General features: G+C 30.2%; 2 protein-coding genes across 2 annotated transcripts; one reads left to right on the top strand and one right to left on the bottom strand.

The window, feature by feature from the left end:
- The first annotated feature begins 4,470 nt into the window (after window positions 1-4,470).
- On the top strand, window positions 4,471-5,949 carry LOC111019363 (uncharacterized). The gene has a single exon (XM_022295736.2). It carries the CDS (start codon window positions 4,501-4,503, stop codon window positions 5,629-5,631), a length of 1,131 nt encoding a protein of 376 aa, XP_022151428.2. The 5' UTR covers window positions 4,471-4,500; the 3' UTR covers window positions 5,632-5,949.
- A 5,383-nt stretch (window positions 5,950-11,332) lies between these two features.
- On the bottom strand, window positions 11,333-13,589 carry LOC111019395 (uncharacterized). The gene is made up of 3 exons (XM_022295774.2): window positions 13,203-13,589; window positions 12,307-12,411; window positions 11,333-11,952 (listed from the first exon to the last, which is right to left on the bottom strand). Exons 1-3 carry the CDS (start codon window positions 13,530-13,532, stop codon window positions 11,641-11,643), a joined length of 747 nt encoding a protein of 248 aa, XP_022151466.1. The 5' UTR covers window positions 13,533-13,589; the 3' UTR covers window positions 11,333-11,640.
- Window positions 13,590-14,324: the final 735 nt, after the last annotated feature.

Genomic DNA, 14,324 nt, shown 5'->3' with positions numbered 1-14,324 from the left:
ATAGTATTTTTTTACGCTCACATATTAAATGACAACATTCTTCGTCCAAATTCAAGCCCAGAAAAACCTACATTTTGATTTCCCTCTTATTTCCATCTTATATAAATGTGATATACTACTGATATGAGTGTATGATATACTATTGATATGTATATATGATATATATGCGATATACTATTTATATGAATGTCTGATATACTACTGATATGAGTGTTCGATATACTACTGAAATGATTGTTCGATACACTATTAATATGATTGTTTGATATACTATTGATGTGATAGTCTGATTTACAACTGATATAATGTTGATTTTACTTAACAAAAGAATAATGAAATATAGTATTTTAATGCAAAAGTGCAACAAATTCAAAATTAGAATCAATGGATAACATTCTCAAGATGCTAGCACCAACCTAAATAAAAATCTTTAGAAATTGATAATTTGGACACTTTCTCTCATTTAATATTAGGAGATGTCCACTACCATTATATTAGTGCATCTAATTCGCCGAATATCTGAAAAGAGCTCACGGGATGCACTGATATTCAATCTATATGGGAACTTTGTAAGATTTGGATGGAGGGAGTTTAACTTGATTACAAGTTTAAACTGTTTTAATGAATACCCTAGTATTAACAAGATTCAGGTGTACATCAAATGTAAATCAGAGGTACATTAGATATATATCGGAAATATATAGAGGTACATCAGATGTAGATTGGATGTATATCAAATATCATAAGACGATGTACATCAGATATAGATTGGATGTATATCAGATACAGATATGTACATCGAATGTATATTAGATACAAATATACATCAGATATAGATTGGATGTATATCAAATATCATTAAGGTAAAATTGGAATAATAAAAATTCAAATATTTTGCTATATTTAAAATTTTAAAAAACTGCTAACATTTTGTGAAATACATAATCATTCTGTGAAATACATAAAATATTTTTGCTGCCTACTGTAACTACCCAAAATTTTAATTACAACACAAATATTTTTTTTGAAAGGTACAGCACAAATATTTTTGCTAATTAATATTTTTCAAATATTCTGTATAAATATTAGAAAATATTGATTAGCAAATAAAGTATAGTTGAACTATCTAGAAAAATATACAATAATAAAATAAGAATAAAACTTGAATATTGAGTAGATTTTTTTTCTTTTATTAGAAGTAATTTTTTTATGGAAATAAATTTGTGAAAATAATTTACAAAAAAATTTCAAAATTTTTTTATTTCCATCCATATTCAATTTCAAGAGAAAAATAAATTTTAAAGAAAAAAGAAAACAAAAACTAACATTAGACCTTTATTATTATTCCATACTTGTGGTTTAAGGTAATTAATAAAATTATAAATGTTAATCAATAAGTACAAGCTTTTTTTAATTAAAAAAATACTAGTTTTTTCCATAAATTAAAAGAGAAATAAATGATAAAGTTGAGCATGTTGGAACTCAAAATCTTTTACTTTTTGTTTTTTGTGTGCTTTTTTTTACTTGAGATATATTGAAACCTCTTTACTTAATACCATATTAAATTACTATCTTACCTAAAAGCACTTAGGTCAGTTAATTAACTATGTTATGTTTAATCTTTCGTTTCTACCAATAAAAAAAAGTATTATTTTGATATATTATTTGACAAAGTTGGTGTACTTTCGTTAAAGTAACAATTTAGTCCCTAAACTTTAACTTATAACGATTTAGTCTCTGTAGTTTAAAATTTGTAACAATTTAGTCCCTATCATAAACAATTTTATTAAAATTAAGAGTCAAATTTTATCATATAACAATTTAATCTTTCTAGTTATAAACATATTTGGTCACTCTTTAGTTTTTTCTATCTATATATACATAAGAAATTTAACCAAAAAAAATTCACGATAAAGAATAAATCGTACCAACTTTAAATTACAATGCCTAAATTGTTATGAAATTGTTACCCATCTGAAAGTATAGGGACTAAATCGTTATAAACTAAAGTTCGGGACTTAATTGTTATAACCGGCATATCCAAAACCGACTAAGAGAAACTCCTTAACATAATATCCAAAACCAGCAATATCTCACTTAACAGAAAATATTAATTTTTTACCCATTAAGATTAAGATCGATAAAACTAAATCTTTTTTATGTTTTTTTTTTCTTTTTTGAAAATAAATTTTTTTGAATTATATTTGGCGCAGCCACTAAATACATTATTAAGATTTTAATAACTTAATATAATTCAAACTGATCAAAGACATACCGTATCAAAAAAAAATTGACACATGGAAAAAAAAGTTGGAGATTCAATTCTTCGTTCCACATGATATTAAATTAGGAAAAAAATTGATATATATAATCATTATATATCAACTTTTTTTTTCTATCCGAAGAATGAAGATTCAAACCTAGATATATATATATATGCCTTGCTCATTTTTTTTTTTTTACAAGTGAAAGAAAAAGAAAAAGTAAACTACCTAACCTAATGAGATTATGACAAATTAATTTAAAGCAGTGAAACAAACTATGGTTTAATAGGTCCAGATATGATTCTAACACCCAGCATTTAATACCAATAAATGCCCTCTCTTAGCCAGCAACAGCTTTTTTTATTCTTCTTTTTTTTTCTTTTTTATATATCTATATTCACCAAACATTTAGTTTTATTTTAATTTATGTAAATAATTTTATTTGATTTTATCTAATGAGATTTATTATCCCATTAATTTATAAAATTAGCTAAACTTTTTATTTTTTATTTTTTATCCAAGAATCGAGATGCGGTTACCATGTGTTGCACTATCGACCAAGGAGCCATCAGCATACAGAGGTTGGAAAGTTGAACTCAACTACAGATGGGTGTCAATCTCCGGTCCACGTCTCAGTTTGTTCCATCATTTTCAAAGCAGCCGACGATATCGAGAAGGAAAGTAGTGAACGCTAATGTAATCCCGACAAATCCCATGATCCAAAGAAGAATTAACGAATGGTTAATGACTTTCTCATTCCATGACCGCCTAAAAATAAAACGAAGGCGAAACCCATTTAAAGTATGTGTGAATCTTGACTACAAACATACACTTCAAATTTCAACCAACATCAAGATACTCACCCTCTATTTTACAGATTTTATTATTCACGAGGAGATTCATTCGTTCGTCCAAACGAGTATGCTTAAACAGATGTATTATGTAAAGAGAACTAAAAAGTCGCTTTAAATTGAATGTTGTCTGATATCGTAAATATATTATTATGCCATGGAGTTTATATAATATAAAATTACGGGAACATTCTAAATTTGTACCACTTGGCTGTCAAATATAAAAAGAATTTTTTAAATAGTATAATAAAATAATATGTTTTCATTTTTCAATATGGCGCGACGAAAATTTGAAACTCTGATGATAAGGTTGTTGTTGCTTATGGTAATTTCGTATTTTGTATTTTTTCTTTGGTAAATTTTTACAATAATTGTTGTAAATATAAAGGGTGTTTGGTCAGCACTATAAACTTATGCCAATTATAAATTTAGATTTATGAATTATGATATCCATTTCTTAAGCTACACCTTTTAAACCATTTATTAATTCAAATTTCTACTCAAATTATTGAAATTCATGTTACTCGACCAAACACTCATAATCTATCATTTTTATTATTTTAAAATTATCTTGAATTTGAATATATCTTAACAGTTAATAAGATATTACTAACATTCTCGTAGATTCTAATTCTCACCCTCCACATTTGAATTATAATATTAAAAAACAAATCATACTTTAACCTATATTTTTATCTATTTTGGTCCTTATAAAAAAAACCACATAAAATGAAAGAATGACATAGAATATATTTATTTAGTACCGTATTGTTCTAAAATTATGATTAAGAAAATGAGACTTAAAAAAATAACAAAATAAAAGAACCAAAATAATTATTTTCATTTCTTTTCTAAGTACACCAAATACAAGTTGGGATCATTCCAACTTCCAATCAAAAAAATAAAAAAATTAACCAAAATTTAATATTTTTTAATATATGTATACTATACATTAACATCCTAGATGTGGGAATCAAATACGCAACCTTCTAATTAAAAATACACGTCTTAATCAATTTACCCAAGCTCACTTTGGTGACAAAAAAAAAATCTCATTTATGTCGTTGTAGTAATTCCATCAATAATATATGAGCATTAAATCAAACATATATCATTGTCGAAAACATAGAATGTTTGAATATCCATCCATTAAAAAAAACTCTCCCTCAATAATATTTTAAAAAATATATATATAATATTAGGTTTTCTTGAAACAAAGCTTAATAATAATATCATAAATGACGATAATGCCCCTAGTCATTCATTTCCCAAGAGAGAATAAAGAGAAAAAAATGTAATTTCCCGTGAAGTTTGCCTCTATAAATAGAGGCGTCGGATGCGTCAAAATCAGAGCCCATAGAAATCGAAAAAGAAAAAAGAAAAAAATGACGAGGAAGAAAGTGAAGCTGGTGTGGATAGCGAGCGACAATGCGAGAAAAGCGAGTTTCAAGAAGCGACGACTCGGTCTGATGAAGAAAGTGAGTGAACTCACCACTCTGTGCGGCGTCTACGCGTTCGCCGTCGTCCACGGCCCCGACGACGACCACCCCGTCATCTGGCCCTCCCGCTCCGCCGCCCAGCAGCTCTACCGCCGCTTCCAGAGCCTCCCGGAGGTCGAGCGCCAGAAGAAGATGACCAACCAGGAGACCTATCTCAAGGAGCGCACCGCCAAGGCCCAGGACCAGTTGAAGAAGCACATCAAGAAGAATCAGGACCTCGAGATGGATCTTTTGATGCATCAATTGCATCAAGGTCGCCAGATTTACCAGCTCTCCAACGCCGAATTGCTCGGCCTCTTCTGGATGGTCGAGGAGAAGATGAGAGACAGCCGCAAGAGGATCGAGTATCACCACCAGGTCCATCGCCTTCCTCCTCCCTGTCCTGGATTCTCTCCCTCTCCTCTGCTTCAGACCGGGAACGACATGGATCTGATCGATAACACCGCTGGAGATGGACGGAATCTGATGGATCAGTGGTTTATCGACATGGTGATGAACTCCAGCGACAAAATCGGCGGTGGTAGCAGTAGTATGGCAGGGGAGTTAGGGTTTCAGAACGAGGCGATCGGAAACGGTTTCAATTGCGGAGGAGGAAATTCGAATTCGATGATTCACGTCGTCGGCGATTTGGGGGGAAATGCAACCGGATGCGAGGCGGAGGGATTCGGCGGAGGGAAATTAGGGGAAATTGCTGAGGATAATAATGAGAATCTGTTGTCGCATTGGAATTTTGGGGGAAATCATTCGTCGGGTGGAATGAGTGAGATTGAGAAACTGGTGAGCAACATCAACGGCGGAGTGGATGATCAGGACACCGCCAGTCCTATGGATTTGATCGGAATCGGCGGCGACATGAGCATGGGAATGTATTGCGACGGCGGCGGCGCCGGTGGTGGAAGCGATGCAGAGTTGTTCCATAGCTTGTTTGGAGGCAGCAGCAGCAACGAAAATGAAAACGAAATCGAAACTGAAAATGATCTTCTGAACAAGGGATGGCCAAACCACTTCACTCCATGATTGCTAAGCTCTCAATTTGGTGCTCAATAATGGAGGAATTTGGGATTCAACACCAAATTTCCTCTCACTCTCTTTCAATTTTCTGATGATCACTTCTAAAAATCTTCCTTCTCAAAGTGTAGATTAATGTGGAAATTAATGTTGAACTAAAATCAAGAATTTTAAGAGAAAATAATCCAATGTTTAGTTTAGTTTAGTTTAGTTTAGCTTTGTTTTTAACAAACATACCATTAGAGATTTGAGAGAGAGATCTAGTTTATGCCAATTGAGTTTGTATGATGATTACTAATGAACAATATTTCAGTTTAAAGTTGACTATTAGTTTATCTTTATCTCTATCTTTTAGTTTTATTTTATTTTCTTTTTATTTCAATACTACAATTCTGTGGGCATTCACATTTCTAACCTCGAGGAAGATATTTATGTCTTAGATAATTTTGTTAGGTCATATTATTTTTTTAGTACAATGCCGTGAGAGAGTGAGGATTTGAACTCGTCACTGTTTTATTTTGAGATATATGTAGTTACTAAGTTGAGCCCGTATTTAGGTTATTTGAAATCTCTAAATTATTTGATTCTTCTGATCCGAGCGCAATCACCCGCCTCACAATTGCAAGACTGTTTTTTTAATTAATATTAATTAATTTTTAAATAAGAATTTTTTAGTACAAAAAATAAGATTAAATTATAAATCCTATAATATTGTACATAAAGAATTGATGTTCTTGATTTTGAAGATTAAATTGGTGGTATAAATTGATTGGATCAAAATGCTTTTTGGATTCTCTCTCATGCAAATTTTTTTTTTTGGCAGGAAAAGGGGGAAAAAGAAACTCATGCAATTGACATTTTAATTATTATTTTTAGTTAATTATACTTTTTTTTTTGGCTTATTATCTTTGAGAATTCATTTTTTTAGAGTAAAAAATGTCACTCGTTCTCTAGTTCTTATGATTTATTTTAATTTAAAAAAGGAGATTGACTAAATTTGAATTAATTTCACATTCTTATTGCAGGTCTCAATGTAAAATAAGAAATTATTTGCTATTATAAGCTGTAGAGTGATTTTATTTAAAAAAAAAAAAAGTAAAAAGTCAGGTGAAAACCTTACCATTATATCGTTCTACTTTTAAAAGATCGATAAGTTATTTATAGTAATCTAAAGAACGGCCGTTGACTTCTAAACATACGATCTTCTTTTCGAGGGAGAACAAATGTCATCGAAAAAACAAATTAGTAATAATTGAAAACTATATAATGATTAATTGATCTTAAAATAATAAAATCGCCAATAGTAATGCATCACGTTGTTTGACATTGAAATAGTAATTCAATAATTGACCTTACTAAACATGTCAAAAATGACGTAACTTTACTTTACTTGTTTTGTCGGTTTTGATTCACGTGAAAAGATCATCAATTCTTTTTACAAAAAAAAAATAAAATAAAATAAAACACTACGTGCACAACGCTGACATTATATTATTGAACGTATCAAGTCAAATTTTCAAATTTCAACCCTAAATATAAATAATTTAGGATAAAACTTAGATACCCCCTTGTCACTGTTAAATATAACAGCTATTTATTATATTTTCTCTCTCTTCTTTTATGTATTCGTCTCTTTTAATTGTCATTTTTTTAAATGACGATCAATATTAAACATCTACTTATCGATAAGCACCTAAATTTTATCGAATAATTTAAACTAAAAGATGATGTGGTTTCTCAAAATTCCAACATAGAAAAGGAATCATTCCACAAATCTCAAGGGATCATACTTTTCCTTTAGAAACTCGTAGCCTTGAAAACTAGAGGAGAGTAATGGAGGTGAGAACAAAATAAACAAATTTTAAATTTTAAATTTAATTCTTGATTATAAAATTGAAAAAGAAAAAAGAAAAACAGGACCAACCAAAATCAATTAATTTAATGCTGTTTTAATTTAAATATCAATTGAAAATTATTATTTAAAAAAAAAGTAAATAAATTAAAAGTTCAAACTGTTTTTGTAACCGTAATTCTATTTCACACGTAATAAGGTTTGGTTAAGTCAAAATGACAACTAAGAATGAGATTGTACTATTTAATTTTCTGGCTTTATTTCTAAACAATTACCTCGATATTTACTTTCTTGACAACTCATCTTTTCTATTAGCCTATCATCGTTCGATTGGTCTACTCATACAAAAGATCAACAAAAAGAAAATATTTTAAATGCTATTTTGATTTTCGTACTTTCAATTCTAGTTCATTTTGATCTTGTATCGTTAGAATATTCATTTTAGTCTTGTACTTTCAACTTTTATTTGTTTTAGTATTTGTACTTTCGAAATGTCTGCTTTTGTCTCATTACTTTAAAAAAAGATGACCATTTCGATCCATCATTTTCATTTTTCTTCTCATTTCTTTCTATCGTCGTCATTTTAATATGACACTTCCCTCACTAAATTTCTTAGAATATAGCTATAATTTTTTTTTATTGTGTATAAAATTTGTGTCAGAATTTTATAAATACAGACTAAATTTATAGATGTTTTGAATGTGACTAAAATGAACAAAATTAGAAAACAGAAATCAAAATGAACCAAAAGTGAAAAATAGTACCAAAAAGGTTTTTAAACCTGTACCTAAAGAGTTGACATTTTTTAGATTGCATATTTTTTTTTATGTAACCAAATATCAAATTTAAAAAGTGATTTTGATAAACTTAATTCAAATACTATATAGTTGAAAGTTACTAAAACGGAAACAAATAGATTTATTAAAAAAAATTGAGTGGGAAAGTGCCCTAGAGAAATGAGTGAGAGAAAGTCGGTGGGTAAAGAAAAAGTTGTGAGGAAAATTTGATAATTAAGAAGTGAGAGAGTGTTCATTATCTCTCTCCATCTACCTGCATTGCCAGCGGGGAACTCGCAAGTTCTTGATTGGAGATATACTATTGAGCTATATTTGCTTTCACATCATATTAAAAATTATTTAAGACCATTAAACGTTTAAAAATTATTTATGAAAACAAAACTATAGTATGAACGAAGGAAGTATTTTATTATCGTAATTAGGGATGTTCAAAAAAATCCGATGACCCGAAAAATGGATCAACCCACCTCAATTCATATGGTTTGGGTTGGGTTTGGTTCAAATAAATAAAATTTTATGGGCTGAATTAGTTCGAAGGTTCACCTAAAATAAACTTATTATTAATTTTAAAACTATTTTTTATGCTCATCGTAAAAATGAATAATTGTTATGAATTATTTATTATACAACAACTTTGTAAAATTTTTTTAGTGTACTTTTTCACTATATAAATAAACATCGACAGATGGATCTTAATTCAATGTTAGACAATATATAAATAAATATTTAAGATACTACCATTAACTTTTTTGATATACAATACTTTGAATAAGTGACCTAGATAACCTGAACCAACCTAATCCAAATATTTTATGATTGAGTTTATTATTTAATAAAAATTGCTTGGGTAGAATAAATTTACAACCTCAACAAGTGAGTTTGAGTCCAAAAAATAGTTTCTCTCACAAAAGCAAATTTAGTTACTACTAGATTTTCGATCAACAGGAGAGGAATATAAAAATAAAAAGAAATAAATAATTTTTTTTCTTTTTTCTCTTTTTAATAAATAGCTATCACTAATAGGCACACTAAGTATTAGTTTTTTTTAAGTATTATTCTTATCTTATTACTCTTAAACTAATTTTCTCTTACTTATTTTATATATTTATAGTTATTTTATAAAATTGTTAAAATATTTATAATCTTTCCTTCCTAAAAATTTAAATAAAGAAAAACTACAAAATGTATTATAATAATATATTGGGAGGACAATCCTTCTTCACTCTATAAAGCCTTTCTTCTCTTAAAAATTTTTCCTTTTTCCTCTAAAACTTTTCTTCAAAATTATTCTTTTTTTTTTCTTCTTTCTCTTTCTAAAATTTTTCTTTGTAACTATGTGTATAACTTGTCAATTTTTAGTTTAAATTCTTTTTACAGTGATGACATGAAATCTAAATTTCCATATAACATCGCCACGCTTGGATTCAGCCTTCTTGAGTTACTTTATTTCGAATTTGTTAAATATATATATATATGAATTATTATTTTTATTCATTAATGATTTTATAAAAACTTTTTTAATTAAAAGTAAATAATATTTTGTAAATTCAAATATGAAATAATAATTAATATATGAAATAAGCAAGAGGAGTATTATCCTATCAAAATTAGGTTTGATCCACACCTTATTAAACCCACTAAACTAGCTTAGCTTTGGTTAAGACACCTAATTTAAACCGAAAAAGTCGTTAGTTCGAATCTTCACTCAATTCAAAAGAAAAAAAGAAAAAAAATCGTCGACTTTAACCAAAATAAACTTAGTGGTATTTTAAGGAAAAATAACTATTTTGTTACCCTTTTTTTATTTTTATTTTTATGTTAAAATAGAATTGATTATATTCATTATTTGACAAAATATTTATAAATCTATATATTCCAAATTATTGATTGCCATGGTCATTTGAATATTTTACAATGATATGAATGATACCAAGTATAAAATATACATCAATACTAAAAAAAAGTAAAGAAATATAAAGCATATAATTTATTACGCTTAAAAGATTTTTTTTTTCTTTTGGGTAACATATTACATTAAAAGATTAAATTTGCATTTCAAGTTTGAAATATAATGTCAAGGTCTAATCAATGTTAGAGATCATACACTACTCTAAGGGCACGACTCTTAGTTAGAATGAGAGATAGCAACAGATATTCAATGCCAAATGATTTTTATATAATTATTTTAACATTTGATTAGACACTTCAAGTAATTTTCATCTAATTAAAATTTTGAATGATTAATTATATTTGATTTGAAAAGTGATTTTAAAATCATCAAATTAATAACATATATCTAAAAAAAATTATTTAACACCATTTATTAAATAATTATGATGAATAAAAACATGATATATATAACTACATAATCAACCTCAATAATTTTAAAGAAGGAGAAGAAACAAATAAATAAGCTTAGAAAGAGATGTACACTAAAAATTTAGATTGGGATTAAAAAATTTTAGAGAAAAAAAATTTGAGAGAACAAACCAAATTAAAGATAAAGTTAGAGTGAAATAAAAATTTCAGAAAGAAAAGAAATAAATTTTTTTCAAATTTAAGGTGAAAATAAGGTAAGCTAGAAAGACATATTTGAAATTTAATACAATAACCATTTTAAAAACTAATTTCTTATTAATTTTTTTTTTGTCAAATATCACTCGTCTTATGCACAACTGCTTGACCTTACAACATTGTCTTATGCACAACTGCTTGACCTTACAACATTGAATTGTCAAAATAGTTGGCAGTGGCCTAACGATCTAAAAAAAACTTCATCACAAAGTCTATAGTCTTTCACACTACATGCACTTTCCTTTTCAGTCATCCTTTCAGCTAGACCGAGTGTTGGGTGTACACGAGATAATAGTCACCATTGAAGTTTTAATATCTTTATTTAAACATCAAAAATTGATATCAACACTCAAATGACTCAAATTCAATTTCATAATAGAAACTGAAATATGGATTCTAATTGACGCATCCATATGTTCTAGCAACACCATACTACATATGGAAAGAAATCTTGTATTGGCAAAATGGACAAAAGCAAAAATTCAGATTGCAAGATGGAACAATGAATTATTATAACAATATCATGAAGTAACTCACTAAAATACATTGAAACTAGTGAAAGGCAACAATGGTGGAGAAAGTAACTCAACACTTTCATTTTGTATACAACATACTTTTAGTTTTATCCATGTCTACGTATAATGGCTTGAAAATAAATTTACCAAACAAGACTAGCCCTGCCTATAATCACACTCTTAATTGATGAGAAATATAAAACATTTGAAAGGAATCTGTTGCACAAACTGAATTACAATATACAAGGATGGAAATAAACATAAAGCAAAATATACTCGGTCAGAAGATCTTGTTATACTGACTTGTGAGAGAATCTTTGAGATTCGAATAAAGATTGAATAGGGAGTACTGGCGGAGCTTGGACACTTCATACCAAGAGTTGAAGACAGAAAGGTGTTTATCTGTGCCAGAGAACGCTAGTTGTATCGAAAGACTGCAATCAACAGAACCCCCACCATTTTTGCAGTTGTTTGTTCTGATTGCACAAGCCTGATTGTTGATGCAAACAAAGGTATTGTTGTTCGAACATTGAGCACAACCGTCCCTTTTCCAGAACAAGTTTTGCAGCCTACCCTTCTCAAACTCGAGCACCTGTGTACATGAGAAAATGGATTTGATATCAAATTGTAAACAATCACAAAGAGCCCAATAGACAGTCATAGTCATTATTCTAGGTTAGGAAACACAGACACTAATTTGCCCTGCAAATGTATTAAACACATGCAAATAACTAGCCGAATCTTATCATGTTTCATCAGCCTTCCCACTGTCATTTCCAACAATGAAACTCTCTAGCTTAATCCCCTATTCTCCTCAGTATCTCTTACACTTCATGAAATTTGTATTTTGTTACATTTGTCCCTGCCATATATTCTTAAAAACAACATATCACCAAGTGCCCATGTCTTATGTCATTACTTTCTATGTCATACATCATAAACTTACCAGAGTAAAGCTGGTTACGATATGTTGTTCATCTGCAACAAAAATTGGAGGGGACCTTGCAGCAGATTTCCGTCCAGCAAATGCAACCATATAACCATTGGAAGACTGAAAAGAAAAAGAAACCAAAAGCCCATGACTAGTACGAACAGAAAGCTAGCAAAGTAAAGTAGATAAACTAGTAGAAATTCTTTTTCCTTGTGTTAGCAATGAAACTCAAACTAACAGAGATACTAATTTCCTCCTTCCTTTTTTTTCCAAATAAGAAACAGAGCAGACAGAACAGGCCAAGCATAATCATCTAACCGAGCATGTTTTGGTTCATTGTGACATAAAATAGAGACAGAAGCACAGAGCAGGCCAATAATTACCATTTTAAGGCGGGAGAAGGGAACTCAATTAAGCTAAATAAGGTAACTCAAACGAGCCCCGGAGATGCAAACTACCTGTCTACACGCTCAAGCACCAACCGAGAGAAAAACGCTTTAATAGACATCTTCACTGAAATTCTCTTTTTTCCAAGTAAAGATCAACATTTGAGTTTCTTGTAAAAATTGGCTCGTGCAGAATGTCAACCAATAGAGCAACTGGGTATAAATTTCCCTTACATAAACAATTGATACCCAAAAGATCCCAAATCAAATCAACCTTGCTTCACCCAATTAAAGCATGTGAAGTAATTCCATAAGGATCTGTTTACGTCCCTGTTTTGAGCTTAGGGTTTTAGAAACCAAAACCAAGTGCGATAGGAGAATTATACAAGCCTGTTACTCCAATCCCATAAAACCCCACTGATTAGGCAAAAACCCACCCATCCAGTTTGATAAACCAAAACCTAATTTTAGAACTAGTATCTACTTTCAATTTAAGGGCAAACAGAAACAATTTGAAGAACTAACCGGAGAGAAAGAAGAGGAAGTGGCGGAAGTATTGACGGTGAGGAGAGAGATCTCGTCAACCCTAGGCCTAAACACGGCGATCAGAGAATTGCCTGTAAGAGCGAGCCTGCTGTCGCAAGGAGACAGCTTCAACGTTCTATTAAAGACGAACTTTTGCTCCGTCGCAAAAGCAAGCCCTAACGTGAAACCATCGGACTTCTTTACAGTCGTGTCCGTGCAAGGAGAGAACACTCGGTTGTCGTCACTCGCTTGTACAACCGCCGCCGCCGCCGCCACCGCCATCAGAAGAAGTAGAACGGCGGCCGCCGGTGAGAGATCGGAAATCGCCATGATTGGAACTTGGAACTTCTCAACGGAGATCGATGACTGATGAGTCAAACTTCATGGGGAAGCAGAAAGAGATTCCAGTTCGAACTTTAATTGGGCCGCTTTTCGAGTGGGCCGAGCCCATTAACAATTGGAAGGAAATTTTTCACAAATGCCCTTTCACATTACCTAATTGTCAAATCTGTCCTCACCCATTCACATTTTCATATTTACCCCTTTAACAGATGTATCTCAAGAAATAATAATTGGTAAAATGAAATAATAATCGGTAAAATGTGTTTGGAGATAAATTTATATTTGGTCTCTAAGTTTTCAAAAGTGACAGTTTAATCCCGACCTTTAAAAAGTAGTTTTAAAAGGTCCCTAGGATTAAACCGTGGCAATAGGGGAAGCAAGTGGTGTTGGTGATGATTGGTCGGTCATAATAAGGTGGGAGGAGGAGGGAACAGAGCTTCACAAAGGAGGGAAGAAGGGTAGAGAGAGAGGGAGAGAGGAGGGGAGGAGGGGAAGAGAGAGAAAGAAAAAGAAAAATTAAAATTAAAAAAAATGACACATATGTTAACAAATAATATAAAATTAAATAAATATTCAACTCATTAAGTCATGTCAGCATTCTGTTAGGTGTTACCAATAAAAATTTAATCATAAGGACCTTTTAGAATTGTTTTCTAAAAATTGGGGACTAAACTCTTAGTTTTTAAAACTTAGAGACCAAATGAAAACCTATCTTCAAACTTAGAGATTAAAACTATATTTTACCCATTAATAATGTAAATTTTAGGATAAAATGTACTT

The sequence above is a fragment of the Momordica charantia genome (assembly GCF_013281855.1).
Source record: "Momordica charantia cultivar OHB3-1 chromosome 5 unlocalized genomic scaffold, Mcharantia_2.0 BLBB01000005.1, whole genome shotgun sequence".
Lineage (NCBI taxonomy): Eukaryota > Viridiplantae > Streptophyta > Magnoliopsida > Cucurbitales > Cucurbitaceae > Momordica > Momordica charantia.
Note: the sequence above shows the minus strand (reverse complement) of the source record. Positions and strands in the feature narration are given on the sequence as shown.